Source organism: Eucyclogobius newberryi, unplaced genomic scaffold (genome assembly GCF_026437365.1).
Source record: "Eucyclogobius newberryi isolate DKJ021-1_F unplaced genomic scaffold, fEucNew1.0.hap1 SCAF_13, whole genome shotgun sequence".
In the NCBI taxonomy this organism is placed as follows: domain Eukaryota; kingdom Metazoa; phylum Chordata; class Actinopteri; order Gobiiformes; family Gobiidae; genus Eucyclogobius; species Eucyclogobius newberryi.
The window spans coordinates 11,893,825-11,915,172 of NW_027315757.1; the positions used below are offsets into that span (position 1 = coordinate 11,893,825).

At 41.6% G+C, this 21,348-nt stretch overlaps 1 protein-coding gene across 2 annotated transcripts in view; it reads left to right on the forward strand.

The window, feature by feature from the left end:
• Positions 1 to 21,348, forward strand: part of prkcbb (protein kinase C, beta b) — a 126,042-nt gene that overhangs the window by 66,056 nt on the left and 38,638 nt on the right. For both annotated transcript variants that reach the window (XM_072442613.1, XM_072442612.1), the window contains exons 6-9: positions 8,790 to 8,946; positions 11,255 to 11,389; positions 13,597 to 13,693; positions 18,039 to 18,182. In XM_072442613.1, coding sequence (XP_072298714.1) covers positions 8,790 to 8,946; positions 11,255 to 11,389; positions 13,597 to 13,693; positions 18,039 to 18,182 — 533 coding nt within the window. The remainder of the gene's footprint in view (positions 1 to 8,789; positions 8,947 to 11,254; positions 11,390 to 13,596; positions 13,694 to 18,038; positions 18,183 to 21,348) is intronic.

Genomic DNA, 21,348 nt, shown 5'->3' on the forward strand with positions numbered 1-21,348 from the left:
CTTACCCGGAGATCGTCACGTTATCCCGTCGGACATCCTAAGGAAAACGCAACGAAGCAGACGGGCTGGACGTAAACTCGGAGAGAAGAGAGGAGGAAACAGGAAGTCGGTTCCCGCCGTAGTCATGGGTAACGTGAGGTCCCTTAAAAATAAAATGACGGAAATAGCGAGCCTCATGCGATCCCAGAGGATTTATAGGGACAGCAGCGTCTTGATTTTCACAGAGACCTGGTTAACAGCAGAAATGCCAGACTCTATTGTAGGTTTGGACAATTTTCATCTGCTGCGGGCGGACAGAACGAGAGAATGCGGGAAGAAAAGAGGTGGAGGTCTGGCGGTGTATGTGAACACGAGCTGGTCCAAACCCGAACACTGCACAGTGAAGGAGCAGCTATGTAACAAGGATATTGAACTATTGGCTATTGGCATGAGGCCATATTATCTGCCCCGGGAGTTCTCACATGTGATTTTGATCGCAGTCTATGTGGCCCCGTCTGCCAATGCTGAAAATGCTTGTGAAGCACTGCTCTTCTGCACTTGTAGGCTGCAAACACAGCATCCACAGGCTCTCTTCCTCATCTCTGGTGACTTTAACCACGCTTCTCCCTCTTCTGTTCTACCAACATACACCCAGTATGTTACCTGCCCCACCAGAGAGAATAGAACATTGGACTTGTTTTTTGCCAACACCAAGGAGGCTTATTCCTCTTCCCCCCTCGCTCCCCTGGGCAGCTCGGACCACAACCTTGTACATCTGAGGCCTGTGTATGATCCCATCGTGCGCAGGCCGCCTGTGGTGTCCCGTGAGGTGAGGATGTGGTCTGCTGAGAGCGAGGAGGCTCTGAGGGACTGCTTCAGCACCACTGTCTGGATTGAGCTTTATGACCCACATGGGGAGGACATCAACACCATCACAGAGTGCATCACAGACTACATCAACTTCTGTTTTGAGAACATTGTTCCCTCCCGGACGGTGCAGTGTTTTCCAAACAACAAGCCATGGATTAACCGTGAACTGAAGGCTCTGCTGAAGGAGAAGAAGAGAGCCTTCAGGTCAGGGAACAAGGAGGAGCTGAGGACTGTGCAGAAGGAGCTGAGGAGGAAGATCAGGCAGGCTGAGGCCGGCTACAAGAGGAGGATGGAGGAGCAGCTGCAGCAAAAGAACATTCAGGGAGTGTGGAGGAGCCTGAAAACCATCTCGGGCTTCAAAATCCCCCCTGCCCAGACAGAGGGAGATCTACAGTGGGTGAATGATTTAAATGCTCACTTCTTGAGGTTTGATCGGTCACCCGCCCCTCCCCCTGCACAGCTGCATGCTCCCTCTTCCACAGCTGGACAATGCCCTGCATCTGTTCCTCTTCGCTTATCTGCCCCGGACCATCAGCTCCCCACTTCGCCTGGACTCACCCATCCCCCCAGCACACGGTCTCCCTGCCAACCACTGACTGTCACAGCAGCACAGATGAGGAGTGAGCTGAAGAGGATTAAAGTGAGGAAGGCAGCAGGACCTGACGGCATCAGCCCCAGGCTCCTTAAGTCCTGCGCAGATGAACTGTGTGGAGTTATGGAGCATGTCTTCAACATGAGCCTGAAGCTGAGGGTGGTACCACAGGTCTGGAAGACCTCCTGTCTGGTACCTGTGCCTAAGACACTGCGCCCCAAAGACCTCAACAGCTTCAGGCCAGTGGTTCTCACGTCCCACCTGATGAAGACACTGGAGCGGCTGGTCCAGGACCACCTCCGCTCCACAGTGAGTTCAGCCATGGACCCGCTGCAGTTTGCATATCGGTCTGGCATCGGAGTGGAGGACGCCGTCATCTCCCTGCTGCACCGCTCTCTCTCTCTCACCTGGAAAAGCCTGGCAGCTCTGTGAGGATCCTGTTCTTCGATCTCTCCAGCGCCTTCAACACCATCCAGCCGCTGCTCCTGAGGGACCAGCTGGAGACGGCTGGTGTGGAGTATGACCTGGCAGAGTGGATACTGGACTACCTCACGGACCGACCCCAGTTTGTGAGAGCCCGGAACTGTGTGTCTGACACTCGGACCTGCAGTGTGGGGGCGCCCCAGGGCACTGTCTTCGCGCCCTTTCTCTTCACCCTATACACTGCAGACTTCAGACATGACACGGACAGCTGTGTCCTGCAGAAGTTCTCTGACGACTCTGCCATCATCGGACTCATCACGGACGAAGATGACGAGGAGTACAGAGGACTGGCGCAGGACTTTGTGGACTGGTGTCAGCGGAACCACCTCCTCATCAACGCGGGGAAGACCAAGGAGATGGTGGTGGATTTCCGCAGACGCCACCCCACTGCCCCCTCACCAGTGAACATCCAGGGACGGGACATTGAGAGAGTGGACTCATACAAGTACCTGGGTGTTCATCTGAACCACAAACTGGACTGGACTCATAACACAGACGCACTGTACAGGAAGAGCCAGAGTCGGCTCTACCTCCTGAGGAGACTCGGGTCTTTTGGAGTGACAGGGCCACTCCTGAAGACCTTCTACGACTCTGTGGTGGCATCAGCTCGTGTAGGTGTGGTGTGCTGGAGCAGCAGCATCACAGAGAGGGAGAGGAAGAGGCTGGACAGAGTCATCAAGAAGTCCAGCTCCGTCCTGGGCTGTGCTCTGGACTCGGTGCAGGAGGTGGGGGACAGGAGGGTCCTGGCTAGATTCACATCTATGCTGGACCATGAGTGTCGCCCCCTGCAGGACACTCTGTCCGCTCTAGAGAGCAGCTTCAGTGAGAGGCTGATCCACCCTCGCTGTGTGAAGGAAAGGTTCCGTAGGTCTTTCCTTCCTGCTGCTGTCAGACTCTACCACAAACACTGTTAGTACTGAACACTCGCAATACTGACCTAACCTAATACTGATGTGCAATTCTGTCATATGCGCAATTGCTGTTGGAATTCATGTGCAATTCATGTGCAATTACTGTGAAATTCATGTGCAAGCTATGTGCTGTCGTGACACATATTCATGTGCAATTACTGTCGGGATCACATGCAATGGTATTTATGTATTTATTTATTTATTTGTCTATGGGAGTTTTTATTTATTTATAGGAGATCTTCTACTGAAAGTGTTTTTCAGACTTCCTATAAGTGATCTGTTCTTCTGTATCTACCTCTGTATCCATGTGGGACAATAAAGGGATATCTTATATTATCTTATCTTATCAATCTCTCCTTCTACATTTTTCCATGAATACACTACTATATTTTATCAATTCTGTCCACGTCCAGAAGCACTATGGCGTTCAGCAACCCAATCCAATTATTCAAAATTTCCATAAATGCTAATGTCTTTCTTTACGTCTTCCTCTTATCTCCTCCGATTGACTTGTTCACTCTCTGCCCTCACATTTCGGTTCCCACGCTTGTGCACTTCTCATTAGCTGGGACCGTAGTCGAATTAAGTGGAATTAAATAGACTTATCACGACGCTACACAAGCAAACGCCACACTAATTTGATCACAAGTAGCGTGCAAGTCTTCTCACTCTACATGATACCTTTACCTGCGTCTTATAAAATATGTGCTGAAAATGGCAGCATAATAAAAAAAGAAGAAAAAGATGCAGTACCTGTTCAGTTCCACAGGGGTCAGTGTGTAGCCAGCGTTAGCGTGGACAAACTGCTGCACAGAGAACATAACTGACATGTCGCTGGTGAAAATAGCTGCTAATGTTAGTTTATTGCTAATATACTGGTCAATAATAAGTCCGCACCTTTACATTAACTGGAGATCAGAGGTTAGTGGAAAACAGCACCCAGGGGTCCACGCTGAGAGTCAGCAGTTTGGTCCAAGGACTAGGACTTAAAGGTGACTCCTCTGCTGGTTTAACTGTACACTTCGATTGGTCCTTTTATTGTTAATATGTACAAGTGGTAGTTCTTTACTGTGAATTTATGTTATAAATTGTGTTGTCAAACTCTATTTCGGTACTAAGGAATATACCAAATTAGCGATAATGTTAGCGATAATGCTCTTTTTCTAGGTCAAGGACAATAAACTGTCAACATTTTAAACATAAAATTACTGTCTTATATTAGTTCTGATGAAGCTTCCAAAACAAATACACAGTTGATGCAGATTTGAGATGAAAATTAAACACACAAGTCAAATTACTGTTTACATACTTTGCTTTATACAGCATTTTCTTCTAGCATACTTTTTACTTAATGACACTATAAAGCATTACTGGAATATCCATTGCCAAAAATTAAACCAAGGTATTCATTACTCAATTTAATTGACCAAAACTTCTAATATTCTCCTAATCTTTTGGAAATAAAACAAGTACATTTAAAAATGCATATTACACCAAGAATTGACTCTGGGTTTTAACATTTTTGGTTTAGTAAAATTATCCTCTTCTCTATTTTAATGCAGCCAACATGAAAAATACTTAACCATCTGTCATTTAAACATTAGAGCTGCAACAATGAATCGACTCATCTTGACTAGTGAATGATAATAATTGTAGTCATATTTAGATCATCGTAATCATTATCTGGGCTATTCAGACACTAAAAAACATGCGAAAAGACTAAGAGAATAAACTAATACACTTTATTCCTTAATATTCTCCATCTACAACACTTGGTTTACAATATTTCCACCTTATTTGGTTTAAACATTCTACTTAACATGACTATTCGGTTGAAATAGCTACTCACTTGGCATTTTAACTCTACCACGGTTCGTTTCCCAGCTGCCCGTAGTCGTGTACTGTAGTTATTTAGTATTTGTCTTGCATGCACGACACAGGCTGGGTTCCACATGAGACGAGATGCTGCGCCTACACCCACGCTGAAGCTGCACATGCACTATTCTGCTGCTCCTGGTCTCCCCCTCGCCCTCCCTGCAGACTTAAATATACTCGTTATCTTTCATTCTCCGGCTCACGCGCGCACAATTAGCACATACTGTGTGCCAGCAAAGGGGAACTTTACACTTGCGCTACACAAAAAAAAAAGGCCTAGGCAGAGAAACACCTTTTGCATACTTGTCTTGGTTGCTGTCCTCGGAGACTATTTGGCATGCTACCCTCTCTATAGCTGCCTCTCAAGCTGCATTTGATGGTCACTTTAACAGGAGTCATGTAATATTTATTGACCCACTCCACTGATGGTGTAGAGCAGGGCCGTGGCTCCGTGTTGTGGTTAAACTTCTCGGTGCTTAGTGTAGCATGGGCAGTTCAACAAATACATTGTGTTATAACAGGTAAAAAGAATGTATTATTTAGCATCTATGTTACACTGTGTTGTAGTGGCATTTAGTCACCTAGTAGTCTTGATCCCGTCGTTATAGATGAGCAAAAGCTAATCTGGAATCTTGGAATTGGCATGCAACATTTTCATTTTAAGGGTTATTCCTTTATTCATAACTGTCTCACTAATACAACATTATGTGTATTATTTCTGGTACATATTTTAGATTTAGAGACGTACTTAATACCCTCAGAGTTTAACTGAGACGAGGGCTAAAGGTTCTCTACGTTCACCACCTCCACTGCGCCGCAAGCCAAACTCAGACAGAACTGTGCAATCAGGTTTGTTTATCTCAGTGACGCATGGGAGATCATTGGTCATCTATCATTTAAAAAAAAAACTTTCTCTGCGCCAATTATTGATTTCTGCCCTTGTACACAAAAATAAACAGAACTGCGAGCTTATAAACTCTGCAGACTTCCATACATACATACCACACAAACCAAAATATCTCCATGGAAATGACATAGTTACATTCCTTTAAAATGCAGATTATGTAGTTCGATGCCCACAACGGGTCAATAAATCATGCCGCATTATCTGGTTGTGAATTTTGCTTTTGAATAATAATAAAAATACCATGAAATTGAGACAAAACTAACACCTAGTAATTTCATTTCAAACCAACAAGACCCTACTTTTGCTGTGTCAGTCACTTTGAATCCACCGTTGCCCTTCAGATGCGACCTGTGTCCAAACATCTGCAGCACACGTCCACGGTGACAGTCACCACCTCGCCCGCGCTCCTCTTTACCATTACATTTTGTTACACTGCTTTAGCATTTCTCCGACCGTCCCCGCCTCCGTCTGGTAATTGAATGTGACCTCACAACTTGACCAGGCACCGTAATTGCACACATACGCACACCATTTACACACACACTCCCCCCAATGCAATCACTCCGGATTTGACGCCACCGGAATACAATTACAGAGCGCCACAAAAGGGGGATTAGTGTTGGAACTGGCAACCTTCATCTGTCTACACGGTCATTACGGACAACTGTGAGGGTCAGTTGTGTAGGTCGACTGTCAATAATAATTAAAGGGGCCGTATTGTGTAAAACTGACTTTCATGAGCTTTTAACCATGTTATAACGGTGTGGCCTCATCATTAACTTACTCAGAGTTGTATTTTGATTGATTCATGCGTGTTTGAGTCTGTGTTGTTCTGCATTGAGACTTGATGCTCAGGCAAATATCACTGACCCACTATTATTTCAATAATTCCAAAAATTCAGACACTGGGCCATACAAATAGTTTGACTGAAAATCTGATGCCTGCTCCTATGAAATGCTACGCTGCATTTTTGAACAAGAAGTCACGGACCTGTTTCTATTATTAAGCTGTTTTACATCAATGTTGTGATTTACAATGGACACAATATAATGATCTATGTATGTTATTGTTTAGAATTAAATGCCCCCAAAAAAGCTTTATATGTCTGCACTAACTGGATGATTATGATTCATTCTGTTGTGTTTTTAAAGAAGCATTTGGTGCCAGTTTTGTGCCAAGGTCAAGCAACAACACAATGAATTTGTGGTGTGGTTTTAGATGAGTTTTTTGAGAAAACGCCACATCTTTTCCAAATGAAGTGCTTTGTGCAGAATGGATACAAAAACAAAATATAGCTAATGATGAAATAGCTGCAGTGCAGTTGATTTTTGCTTGGCTCATTGGTAGCTCGCCTAAGACATTTAAAGGCAGTGGAAGCACATTTCTGATCGATCACCAGAATATCTTCTTCAGGATAATCGCAAAAAATAGAGATATAAGTGATATACCGTACATTTTTGTCAATATTGTCCACATTTATCATATTTACAGTGCCTCTTCTACCCTCCAGTCATTTTATGCTCCCCCACAGACCCCTCTTAAATGTCAGTCCTCTACTTGTTATAGGGCTGTCACTAACAATTATTTTAGTGGTCGACAAACCAGTGTTTTATTTGTTTATTTTTTCGATTAGTTGACTAGTCAAGCGATTATTTCTATTTTACATTCAGACTTTGTAAATGCATTATAAACTAAAAAACGAAGTTGAAATATGGTAAATGAAAGCCTGTACAATAATAATGTTGCTGTCTTGATGTATTTTGTATGTGTTTTAGTACGATTAATCCAGCTAATCATCGAAATATGATTACAATATTTTTTTTGTAATCGACTATTCACAATTACCATACTTTTCGGGCTATACAGCACTCCTGAATAAAATTTGCGTGCATGAAATGTATGAAGAAATTAGAAATTGTACATAATACGGGGCGTAACATGAGATATTACACATATACTGCACAGTAGTGATGCGTCTTTTGAACCGGGTTCTCGCGTTGCGCCTGCGCAGTGATGCACATGTTGTCTCTTGAGTTGGGCAGGTCTGGCCAAGAAAGTTTAATTTCAATGTGTCATGTTCTAAACTACAGACCGCCGTAGATCGCATGTCCGTTCTGTCTTTGCGTTTCACTGCGTCTAGATTCACTTCATTAGACCAATTTCTTTGTCAATATGAGTCTGATTATAATAAAACACACAGCGTTTTGAAGCTTAAATTACAGTGACCACTGTCCACTGACATCTTCTACAGTGTGTCAAACGCTTGCGCTTCCCGCTAGAGTGCCCCCTTGTGGCCGTTAGTCAGTAACACTATAATTTAACAGCACCCTTGTATGTGCCGCAGGGTTCAAAGCGCGGGGAAAAAGTAGCGGCTTAAAGTCCGAAAAATATGGTAGTCAATTTATCGTTTACTATAAACTATTTTGCTGAGTGAAAATAAATCGTCAAATATAATGTCTTGAACATAACAAATATGGACGTTTCGCACAGCCCTATCCCTTTCACATTTCCCCCCCAAAATCCTATTTATTGTCCCTCTTTTCTAACAAACAAAATGTATTTTCATGTCCATTGGACCTTGAATTGCCATATAAAGTGTATTTTATTCTCACCTCAGACGGCATATTCAAGTTTATTTTCAGTATTACACTATAACAAAAGAAAGCTGATGCAATCTTGTGCTGGTTTAAATGATTTATTATAGATTAAAGGTGCAATACCTGATTTTTACCTTCTTCAAATTATTTCCCACGATGAATTCATAAGCAACAACATTTCAGAGTTTTGCGCTCATACATGAATTGCATTTCACACCGACATCTGTATTTGCCATATTAGATTAAATCTCTCTTTTTTTTTTAAATATATATCGCACGGTCAGAATACAAGCTACAGTAAAATAAAGCCTATTTTTCGACTTAATTTTCATCACTGGACTCTTCATAATTTCACCATTTAACTCATCTACAACTACAAATCATCTACTCTCTGTTTGTGTCTTACATCTACTCTCTGTTTGTGTCTTATAATAACCCTGTCACTGATAATACAAATCATATCATGTCTCATCTTGTTGCTGTTTTGATGTTTTGCTGTGTTTGAATCTCTGAGTGCATCACCCAGTTCACCCAATGTTTGAAACTAGGATTTAAACGTTTCCTTTTCTCTCAGTCATAGAGGGCAGGAACCTGGTCCCGATGGATCCCAACGGCCTGTCAGACCCGTACGTCAAGCTCAAACTGATCCCAGACCCGCGCAACGAGACCAAGCAGAAGACCAAGACTGTCAAGTGCTGCCTCAACCCCACCTGGAACGAGACCTTTAAATTGTAAGGCCTTTCCCACTCCGCCTTTAGTGGATTTGTGTTCCGTTAATAATTAAACACCTCTTCTCCTCTCATTCCTATCGCTTTTCTCTCACCCTTCGTCTCTTTCTTTCCCTCCCTTTTTCTCCCCCTCCTTCATCCTCTCCCAGTTTATCTGCTTCTTTCATCTCACATTTCTCTCCCCCTCTCTCTTTCTCTCACACACATACTCACGCTTTCTCTCACTGTCTTTTCTCTCTTTCCCCTTCATCCTCTCCAAGTTTATCTGCGTTTCTTTCATCTTGGTTTCCTCTCTCTCTCTCTCGCCCCCTCTCCCTCTCCCCCTCTCTCTCCCCCTCTCCCTCTCTCTCTCCCCCTCTCTTCCTCTCTCCACATTATGCCTGGATTTCCAAGCGTGTGTAACCGCTGGCACTCTGATAAAAACATCTGCCTCCTCCGTATATTCTCAGAACCTCGCTTTTGGGCTTGTTTCCTGCTCCTGGCTCCGTTTACGCGCTTAATAAGCCACATCAGTGTTATCATAAGAGGAAAGATGGAGATTTGAGGTGGAATACAGTGTTTGCATAAGAAGGACAGATGAGATATTACAGTTGTCTTTGTCCACCTACTTGGAAATGATGTGATTCAAGATGATAAATACAAATGAAAGTTACGCAGATTTACCATTTTCTACTAACAAGGCTTTATGGGTGTTGAAGTTAACCTCCCGATTAAAAAAACAAAAAAAACAAAATGCAAACTTCCATATATCTTTTTATATTATTACTTATTATTTTATTGTATTCATAACTGGTGGAAATGAGTTTTGGGTTTGAATTTCTAGGTCGTGTTGTGTGGTAGTTCTGAAAACATTTGAAGATATGACGCACTCCGGGGTTTTCTTCCTACTCAATTTCTCTAAAACATTTTGTTTCCATGACAACCAGTTAATTTTAAATGCACAGTTTGAACTCGAGGCTTATGACGACAAAAAAAAAAAGACTATTCACAGACTGAATTATATTTAATTTGATGAAATCCAATCATGTAACCAACAAAGTCTTTTCTCCTTTTGCGATGAGTAATGCAGTTCACTGCACAGGATTTCCCACACACTTTCACTTCTGTTCCAGCTTATATAAAAAAATCTGGATTTGATCATTTTATTAATAAATAAAATGTGCACGGTGGCAAAGGCGGTTAGCGCTCTTGCCTCCCAAGAAGAAGATCATGGGTTCAACTAACATCACATGATCTCTCTGGGTGGAGTCTGTATGTCCTCCTCGTGTTACCGTGGGTTCTCTCCGGGTTCTCTGGCTCCTCCCACCGTCCAAAGACAGTGGGAGGAGCCGTTAGGCAGAATTGGTGACTCTAAATTGGCCCTAGTGAATGAATGTGAGAGTGAATGGTGTCTGTAATGTCTATGTCTCTGTGTTGGCCACTGTCCAGGGTGTACCCCGCCTAAGGGCCAAAGTCACTGGGATAGGCTCCAGTCACCCGCGACCCCGAAAGGGAACAAGCGGTAGAAAATGAATGAATTAATAAATAAAAACATACACTGATTAGATGTTATTGATCGTTCTGTATCAAAAATGTATATCAATATTTTTCAATTATGGTGTTGCTTATTTTGAACTGCATTTAGCAGTGTCGTGTAGCCATACTGGTCAGAGGACTTGTTTCCTTAAGGTTTAGATCAGTATTGCAATCTAATGTTCAAAATATTAAATGATTTTCCACTAACTTTTGCAAATTCCCTGTGTTTCACCCTAAAACTGTAGTCCAAATTAACCAGGTAGACTGCAAACATGAGCGATAAGATACTTTTTTTGGTTAGGTTAAGGGGTTTTTGCAGCGTTGCCTCGCCCCTTTCAAACGGGCCCCGAAAAACTATTCAATGTACCGTATTTTCCGCACTATAGGGTGCACCGGATTATAAGGCGCACTATTGTTTCTGGAGAAACTTAAAGGCTTTTAAGTGCGTCTGAAAATGCGGTAGAGAAAAAAGGGATTTGGGACCACTGAGATTATAAATAATTAGTCTCCTTTAACAAAATTTTGCCTAAATAAATATTTTTAGGCAAATACCATCAATAAACTTAGATAGTTAATAACACTAACGACACTATTCTCAAGGTTACTATTTATCCAGCTCGTTACAATCTGAATAAAACGGCGTGAATTGGTGAGACAGGAATTGATCAATTAAGAAGAGGAAACACTGTTATAACAATGTTAAAAACTCAGTACATTTGTATATTATATTATGTCATTGCACTGCTACAGATGACTTTACTTACACGGGTTACTCTTGTTTGCGTGTCTCCTTTAGCCACCTGAAAGAGCACGACAAGGACCGGCGTCTGTCTGTGGAGGTGTGGGACTGGGACCTGACCAGCCGCAACGACTTCATGGGCTCGCTGTCTTTCGGCATCTCGGAGCTCCACAAGCAAGGAGTGGACGGATGGTGAGGAAAACCTGCCCCGCACACACGGCAACCCAGCTTCAGGAGAGCCTCATACAATGTGAAATAAGAAGGGAAAAAGCCAAGCAGGAGGGTGGAGGTGACCTTGTTCATTACTGCACTGAAAAACATTTGAGATTTGATGCCAAAGCAAATGTACGTCATGTTTTTTTTATCTTGGCTTCTTTATCTGGGCTCTCCTCTTCTTCTCGCTCTAATCAGAGAGCACGCGGCCCTATCTTCCCCTCTTGCTGTCTTTTTGCTGACGCTGCCCTGTCAAGCTTTTAATGAGATGCCAGTGTCTGGGGTGGAAAAGGGCCATTATGAACTCAAACTTTACCCAAAAGACAATTCCAGACTCAAGGAAGGAGACATTCCGTGCTGTATGCAGGCGTTAAAAGTTTAAGGCTTTGGGACGCCTTACCGTTGATCTTGAATGGTTAGAAAATTAAATTATGGAGTGCATGGATTTTAACAGAGTAACTGTATTTGGCTGCAGCATAGACTGTATATTTAAGTGGACCGCTCCTTCGAGTCTGGCTCCCATTCACTTCCTATTGTAACATTTGTGTCTCTTTCGTACAAAAAAAACATGTATATACTGCACCTGTCTATAAGTCGCAGGTGTGCACTGTGGAACATGATATTTACACAAAAAGATGGTTGTGATGGTCTTGCAGGTCTCGTTTCATTGCGACCGCTGTATCACATGTGTGTCTTTGCATTTAGCCATGTCTAAATTCAGTTCATTAGATTAATTTCTCTGTGAATATGAGTCGGATTGTTATAAAACACGCATCATTTTGAAGCTTAACATACAGTCGGGCGTCTTGTCCTTGATTTCTCTGTGTGAGCTTTGTGTTTGTTTTAAAATGCTCTCCTGTTCTTCTTTAGCTATTGTCTTTGTAAATCAATTTATGAACTGTAATAAATGGCCAATCAGGTGCCTTGTTTCCCCGAGGTCTGCTCCAGCTTGCGTTAGCAACAGGTTTGACAGCTAGCACGGCTCATAAGCGCTTGTGCCTTGGAAACCTGTGATGCGAATGGGAAGGGGCGTGTACCTTCTACAACCTCTATTCTGATTGGCTCTGTGGCTGCTAAAACTGCTAGAAAAAACAGTATGGCGACACATTGAGTCCCAGTTCAGTCTACAAAATGTAGACTGAACTGGGACTCAATCCGTAACTAGACTGGGACTAAACCAGGACTACTTCAGGACTAATCTGGGCTAAAATAGGACATGGCATTTGACTTGTGTCCAATGTCCCATATGTGCACACAACTGGAGACTTGAAATATGTTGGAAAAGCAAAATGCAACTTGCAATTTGATACATTTTGTGTTGCAATATAACTAAATTAAATTGTAATTGCTATTATTAGACTCATTATTTTATATTATAAGACTGCAAACATTTAAGTCCTATGCAAACAGCAAATGAGTTTTCTGTATGTTCTGTATAAAACTTACTAACCCTATAGTTTAGACTTCTGAAATACATTTTTTATTAGTTTTCATATTCTTTTCTCTTCTGGTCCTGGACATGTTTAAAATATTCACTTTGATCAAAGTCATTTCAAGTGATCAAATATAGAAGAAAAAATAATCCAACTATTAAAACATAAATCACAAATCAAATGGTAATCGCAATGTCAGAAAAGTCACAATGACTATTATTTGGCCAAAATCATTTAGCCCCATTTTGCATAATGTCCTGTTACAATATTGTATTACAGATCACAGTCTAATGCACAGGAGGGTTTACTCTTTGTGTCATGGACCTGGATAAATGTGTGTTGCATCTGGTTTAAAATCTATCTAACATTTAGGACAATGTATTATCATTTAAAGTGAATGTACTACCTCAGATACTTTCTATGACATTGCCTTGGTTGAGAATAAAAAGCTTTTACTTTAAACTTTGCTAGCATGGCATTTTGTGCTGATGGCCCCTGGTATGTAGTTTATATGAAACCAAATTGTACAATATTGATTATGCAAAAGGGAAGCGCCTGTGCTGGAGAATCCGACCTGCCTCTGCCAAACTGGACTCTATCACCGCAGAGAGGAGTACATTAGTTGATAATGGTTATTCTTTATGACTGGAAATTGTTGCTGTAACTGCTGCCTTTATCGGGCTAATGGCCTGAGTTTAACTGTATGAGCTCGCCGAGGATTGATTAAACACTGAATATTGTCCATCTCTCCAGGTTCAAGCTGCTGTCCCAAGAAGAGGGCGAGTATTTCAACGTCCCCGTGGCTCCGGAGGGGGAGGAGGCCAGCGAGGAGTACAGGCTGAAATTTGAGGTAGAGAGCCACTAATACGGGTTTTTATGGACAATGCTCATTTTAGGATCAAAATGGCCGATAAGCTCTAGTGATGTTTTGAAAGCAGATTTGGACCATTTTCCTGCGGTCTATTGGCCTTAAAAGAGTATAATAAAGGAAAAAAGAATAGCAGTCATGTCCTCATGGCCTGATACATGCTCATTCGTAACACTTAATTGTAACCAATCCCAGTGAAATGTGAACTTTAAGAAGCCACCGATGCTTTAATTATCGTGTAGAGGAATCACAATAGCATTTGTAATCTTCACACGCCTATTTTTCCAACCCAAACCAAAAATATGGGCTTTTCCTGCAGCTTTAACGCTGATACCTGATCATCTAATAGGTGGAAAATATGGTTGTGTGTTTGGGTGTTCGTGGAGTGTGAAAGCGTATGTAAATGTGCGAAGTGTGAGGGCCACTCGGGGAGAGCTGTTAGCAGTTGGCAGGAGCTCTCTGGCACTGCACTGGTCCACACGTGTCTCTGCTGTGTGTGTGCGGCCGACCACTAGGACACTCATTAACACACTTGGCACAGGGTTAGGGGAACCAGAGCTCTCCAACGGACTCCCGGTTTCCGTAACGTTTTTTTTTTTTCCTTCTTCTTTCCGCCAAGAGGTGATTTAGCCATATTCTGCTAGAGTGGCATTTGTGGAAAGACATATTTTACTGGTTTGGTGCTAATCAGAAGCCATCCATCAAGTCCAAAACAAGTTTCCGAAGAGTAATTATAAAGCGAAATGAGCACTTGAAAGACAATGTGGCAATCTTAAAAGGCACAAAAGTGGAATGGAGTGATGACTATTTTATCATTGTTTGGAAAATGATCCTCCTCATGTCCAAACAAGTACTTGAAGCGTTTACCTTCTCGTTAAGGGGTAAATGCTATTGACCGGCTTTACATTTGTTCACATTTTAAACAATTATCCAATTCAACTTTATTTGGAAAGCACGTTTTATAAACGAGACCGTTCCAAAGACATAATCGCAATATAAAACAAGCATTTAGCTCTAAGAGTCAGCTTGAAAAAGAGGGGGGGAAATAAATAAAAATTAGGCAAAACAATAAAAACAAATAAAAGCAATATATTTGAAAAATAAAATAAATAAATAAAAAGAGTACAAAGATATAATGGAGTTTTGAAAAATGAATAAAGATCTAAAATGAAATGAATAAAAGACAACAACAACTATAAGAGGCAATTAAAAAATACTAAAACATGTTTTTCTATACACTTTTACTATGTATACTAAGTATTACTAAGAATGACTGATTATTACACACAAATCTCGCTCATAAAAACTCCAAACATGTCTTACCATGCTATTTAGTTTTGTAATCAATCAGGTGGGTAAATAAAATAATAAATTGCTTGCCCTTATGACATATCTTGCTTTATTTGAGGGCATGATTGTTTCCCTGGTCTGTTTGTTCAGTCTCCCGTCACCTCCACTGGTCCCTGTGTGTTTGACTGTGTCTGTCTCCACCTTCTCAAGGTCAAACTCCTCAGACGTGCACAGAGTCGCTTTCTCTCTGAGGGTCGCCTTTCACACACTTTAGGGGGGCTGGAGATCAGAGCGACTAACACGCTACAAAATCTATACCAGTTTGTGTGAATGTGCTGTTATACTTTGATACTAACTAATTCCCGAAGTAGTTTGCCGCTTGACACTACTTCTATAAATGTGATCTAATGAAAAGACTCCTGTCATCCACGTTAACATTATATCTGCACTACGATCCATGACCCCAATTCGGCTGTGGATTGCATTATAACTATTTTACAAATGAAAGAATGGTAGCTATGAATTAAACTCTGTGTAAGTTAGCTTTACACACATTTAGTGTTTATGTTTCTTAGATTAACAGCAAGATTGTCCCCAACATATTGAGTGAAATCCTTCATTATGCACCTTTTTAAAATAGGTCCGCAAAAACTATATTACGCGTGGTTTGAGTTTGAAGAGGTTTATTTATCTATTTTGTCTTTCTTTTGGGATTGGCATTTTTGTTATTTTATTTTTATGGCTAAAAACACTTATAATGGACAACTATCCGATCTTTGGGACTGGGTAAATGCACTACTTTTTGAAGCTACAGAAATATTAACTATAACCAAACTTCTGCATTTAGACAGTTTCAACCGCCATAACAGCCACATGTCACTTGCACCCAATAGGACTTGAATATGCAATACATTGCTCACAATTTGATGATATGGTGATAGTTTATATATTGCACATGCAATTTTCTGTTTAGAAGGAACAAATACATGTTTACAACAGTATTTTAGTGTTAAACCGCTACATGCACATTCCACTTATAAAATACACTAATAATCAAAAAGTAACTACAACATCTGTATTACATAATGTGTTCACTTTCTCTAAACATATAGTCAAATCTTAGTGTTGCCACAAATTAATTTTGTACAGTGTACCAAATATTACAATTTTGTGTGTGTTATCATGGCCAAATTGAATTATCGCGCACACAATATTTATGAAGAAAATAGAACTTGTCCATATACTGGCCGCACCTGTCATAAACCGCAGGTGCCCACGTTGTAACATGAAATATTTACACATAAATAAACGCTGTAGTGATGCGCCTTTTGAACCGGGGGTCTCGTGGCAAAACCCGAGGTTCGCTGCGCTTCAAAGTGAATATGAGTTGTATAACACAGCATGTGTGACAGAAAACACGTCTGAGCTTTCCCTACTGCCCCCTCTGTCCTTGATCACTCTGTGTGAGCTGATGTATCTGTGTCTTTGTCTTCACATCTGGTTCATCTGCTCCTGAGCTTGTGCTGAGTGAGTGTTACATTGCAGCATGAGATATACAGAAAAAGATGGTCAATGGTAGTGATGCAGGGGTCAGATCTGGCCAAATTGCAGACCGCTGTATATCGCATGTCCGCGCATCTAGATTCACTTCCTCATTAGACTCATTTCTTTGTGAATATGAGTCTGATTGTAATAAAACACAGCATTTTGAAGCTTAAAATACAGTGGCCACTGTCCACAGACGTCTTCTACTACAGTGTGTCAGATGCTTACGCTTCCTTCTAGATTGCCCCTGGTGGCCGTTAGCCAGAAACAAATCTATAAATTAACTGCACCATTGTATGCACCGCAGGGTTCAAAGCGTGGGGAAAAGTAGCAGCTTAAAGTTCGAAAGGTACGATGTGTAGATATTCCAATATTCTGGCGCAGCTCTAGTTTCCAGCTAATTAGTATAACTCTCAAACATCATTGCCGCTTGCCTGTTCATAGTTAACCTACTGTAACTGCATTGGCACGTACAGTAAGCAGGACGCTTAATACTTTGAACCTCCACGCCCCGCTGAAAATGCGTTCATGTGCGAGCAGATGGGGAAGGATGGGGCGCTTCAGCCATCGACGAGCCCTGGAACACGCACAAACACAGCTAAAGGGACGCCTCTCTCTGTCAGAATGTAAAGGACTGGAGCAATTACAGGCAGCCACAGTGCATTAGCTGGATCAGCAGGAAAAGATTTACACGAAAATATACGGCCCTATTTAACCGTCCCTTTCTTTTGTGCTAACGACCGCGCGCGCTCTTCTAAGGTCATGGTAAAAGTGAAACGAGGAGCAGTGTTTTTTATGACGAAGGTAGGAAGGAGAGAGCAAGCAGAGGGAGAGATGATTAAATTGAGTTACAATAGAGGATGGTAGATGGGAAAGTGCGAGTGACTGACATGAAGTAATGACAAGTGCGACCTCCTCCAGATTTATTATATTTAGCAGGAAACATTGGAAAGTGTGGAACCTTTTAAAGTTTGAGATGAAGAATTCAACGAAGGACAAGGACAAGTGGAGAGATGGACTTCGAGAATGAAAAGAGTGGCGCAGGAGGCTGTTTTGTTTAGGTAAAGTGTCAAGAGAGTGATTTTCAATCAGTGCAATGTCTTTCCCCTTTAATCATTTGGTTTAAAGGGGACATATTATGCAAAATCAATATCAACAGCCGTGTTTCCTCATCATTAGTTTAGTCAAAGTTGTATTTGGATTGGTTCGTGCATGTCTTAATCCTGCATTGTTCTGCAATTGAGGCTCGAGCATTCAGAAAATTCCTGTTTTCACCTATCCCCGCCCACATCCCTGTGCTTAGTCGTGATTATTATTATTGAGTTCTAAAATGTCACTCACTTTTCAAAAATAGAAACGTATAAATGTAATGAAATGTAACTATGAAGAGGCGATCCATTTTGCTTCTTACAGAGAACAAAATGTACAATAATGATTTACTTATGTTATAGTTCTTTCATCTTGTTATATTATGTTGTTTGTTTTATTGCAGAGAGCTAAGATCGGTCCAGGAAAGAACATAGACGGCAAGGCGGTCAACGCTGCGTCCCGGTTCGACTCCAACGGCAACCAAGACCGAGTGAAGCTGTCCGATTTCAACTTCCTGATGGTGCTGGGGAAGGGCAGCTTTGGCAAGGTAAGACTGTAATAAAAGAGGCAGATATGGGAACAGTGGGGCAGATTGTGTCAGGGAATATGCGCTAAATGTGGCACCATTCTATTACCAAACTAGGAGGGGCCTTTCCGTATCCAGTTTGCGTGTTATAATGATGCATTTATCTTGTATAGGACTGTTGCATTGTTTTTTATGGTTTAAGGCGAAGCACAACAGGCAAAATGCATCATTTTTCATTCAATGTTTTGTTTTTTGGACAGTTATGACTTCTCGTCATCAAAGTTTTCACCTAGAAACAACAAAATGATCCAATCCGCACCAAAATGAGATGGTGTTATTTGATTTAATCCACTTCCACAGCCACGGTTCTATACGGGACATTGTAACTTAAAAGGCTGTTTTTCTTGAAATGCAATTAAAAGATCAGTCCTTAAAGTAACACCTACAGACATGAAACTTTCCACTCTTGTGCTTAACAATATTAAGATGGATCGTACAGAAGGATTTGTCGATCTCTTATCCCGTGACTGATCTCGTTTAACTCGAAATCTAAATAAGATGTCCAAATCCCCCTCAGTATATATTTTTAAATCTACAATGTCAACAAAATGCAGCGAGAAATTTAAATCTGTCTCTCTCTGCGCCAAATATGTGCATACAACTTTGAAAATATTACATATTTTTTTCTTTTAATGGGATTTTTTTATTCACCTGCACATAGAGGCAGGATTACCTAACCGCTTACATCACTACAAAAACAAATGAAGGCAGCTTTCTCAATTTGCCCCCAAAAAATTGTCCTTTGTCAAATGTGTGGCTTCCTCGCGCCCGACACGACACCGAGCTGAAAACACATTATCAATTATTGCTAACTGTTATTAGTGTTTCCCGCTTCATTAACACTAGCTCGGCTACGACACCAATTTGAGCACGATCCTCTCACCTAGAAGCAGGAGTCAGAGAAGGGCACGGACTGTCGGACAAAGACAGATGAACCGATCAGGGGGGAAAAAAAGGGACGACAAGCCGAGCAAGTGATGAAAAGACAGGGAGACAGAGATGTGACAGCGCAGCCCCAAGGTTGACATGAATGAATTTAGAGAGGTAAAAACGTCACTCTGAATGAACAGGGGTAGAAGTCGGGAGGGAGGGAGTGAGGGAGTGTTGAGTGACATGAATGAACGAAAATGGAGGTACGAGATGAAGGGAGAGGAGAGGAGGGAGAGCGCGGAAAATTGGGTAAATGCCGGCTTCAGAGCAGTGGGGATGGAACAAGAGAAAGTGACAGAAAGCGACAGGGAGGCTGCATTATGTATGTATGTGTGTATGTAGCGAGACCTGGGTTGCCGGCTGCCTGTTTCCATGGTAACAGGCATTTAAAGCTACACAGGTTTCGTCAATGCGATGTGCTACGCTCGGAGATTCCTTAAACGCACGCAGATAAGCACAAGAGCTCCTCCGGCAACACGACGACTGTTACCAGATCTGATAAATATGGCAGAGGGCGTGTTTGGGGTTTGGAGATATACAGCCGCCGCAGATGCTCTCATCGTGTAAAATGCACTGTCCCGGGTGTCGGCGTGGAGAACTGGTGGGGTTCGAGTGGGAGGATGTAGCGATTCTGTCTTCATGTAGTGTATTTGCATTCTAATGGCAATCCACCGTGACCCTTTTCCTGTTCGGTGTGCTCGGAAACGAGGTTAGGAGACAATCAAATACAAATAAAGGCGTTTTAATTTGCTGTATAGTCCCTTCCATGCTGCCTGGTACTAACGTAAACACTCTATCCCATGTCTTTTAATGTGGCAGCAATAGAAAACTGTAATGTCGTTTTGGATTTGTGTCACTTGGAAAAAAAATAATGCAATTCTTGTCAAACTGCTACGACCTGTTTTGTTTTTGGTGCAGAATAACATTTGATTTTAAAAGTGTTTAATAAGTGGTTGTTACCATGTACGCTCATTTCGGCGCTAATCGCTAACCATAACAAGCTACACAAAACTGTTCTACATGTGGTAATATTAACTCTTCTATTGACAATGCAGTAGTGCTAACTGGTGGTGCTAACGGTACCGGCAGCGTTCAATATATACACACACTGGTAGGGTCTATAGAACCATATTTTGCACGTTTATGTTGAATTTGGCAAGTTCTACATTTTCTGTGTTTGGGGATCTGTTTGAGCACGATTATGGTCCAGGGATGATACAGTTTTGCAGTTATTTATGACTGTTCAAGTTTGGCTGCTTCCAATTTAAAGTTGAAACAGTTTTTTCCATAAAAAAAATGCAATCTACATTTTAAGATGTTTGCAACAATCAGAAAGTATTCCTCACTTTTTCACGTATTCTCACGTATCCTAATGATTCACCGCAGTCAGTTTATAAGCAAACTTTCAGAAGCCCGAGTGAGCTGTCGTGGTAAAGTTAACATCTAGCGTGCTAACAGTGCACTTCCTGCTTTGCGGAGAATAGATAAAATTAGAATAAGAAATTAGATGCAGAACAAACTCTAATTTTGATCTTTATAGCTACTTTTACCAAATATCTGCAAGGGCAAAACTAATTTTGCTCAACTACATGGGAAAAAAATCTAGCACAGCCTCTTTAATGTGGAATTAAGTTCCCTCATGGTCTGTAACAAAACAGTTTTTAAATTCATAGTTGAGTTCATCCAGGCTATGTCTATGGCTAATGTTCTGTGTGATAGCTGAAAGATATGACAAAATACAGACATTTTCTTTAAAATTACAGTTATTTACCACTTTTGAAAGATGGTAATTTGTATTTGATTTTTTTGTTTTGTTTGAAAAATGTAACTTTTTTGCATTTTTAGCTGTAACTAATATAACAGTATAACCCGGAGTCAGCCATAACACATAGAAGGACTTTTGTGGCCTTGCAACCGCGTGGAATTTCCCAGTTTTTCCTCTGCCCAAAAAACCGTGTCCTCTGCGTTTCTACCCCTAAGCCTTGTGTGTGTGCCGTCGTTACGCTAACCTTGTCCTTGTCACCATCAAAAGAGTCCAGATGGCGTCCTTCGACAACTTTCTAACTTGTGTATCATTTTTCTTTAACAATAACAACTTTAAAAGACGTCATATGTTTGATCATTCTAATGATTCTGGAAGTCTGTGTAAACTGGTGTGTTTTTGTCCATCTGTGCAGAGTCCCCATGGAAAGCCTAA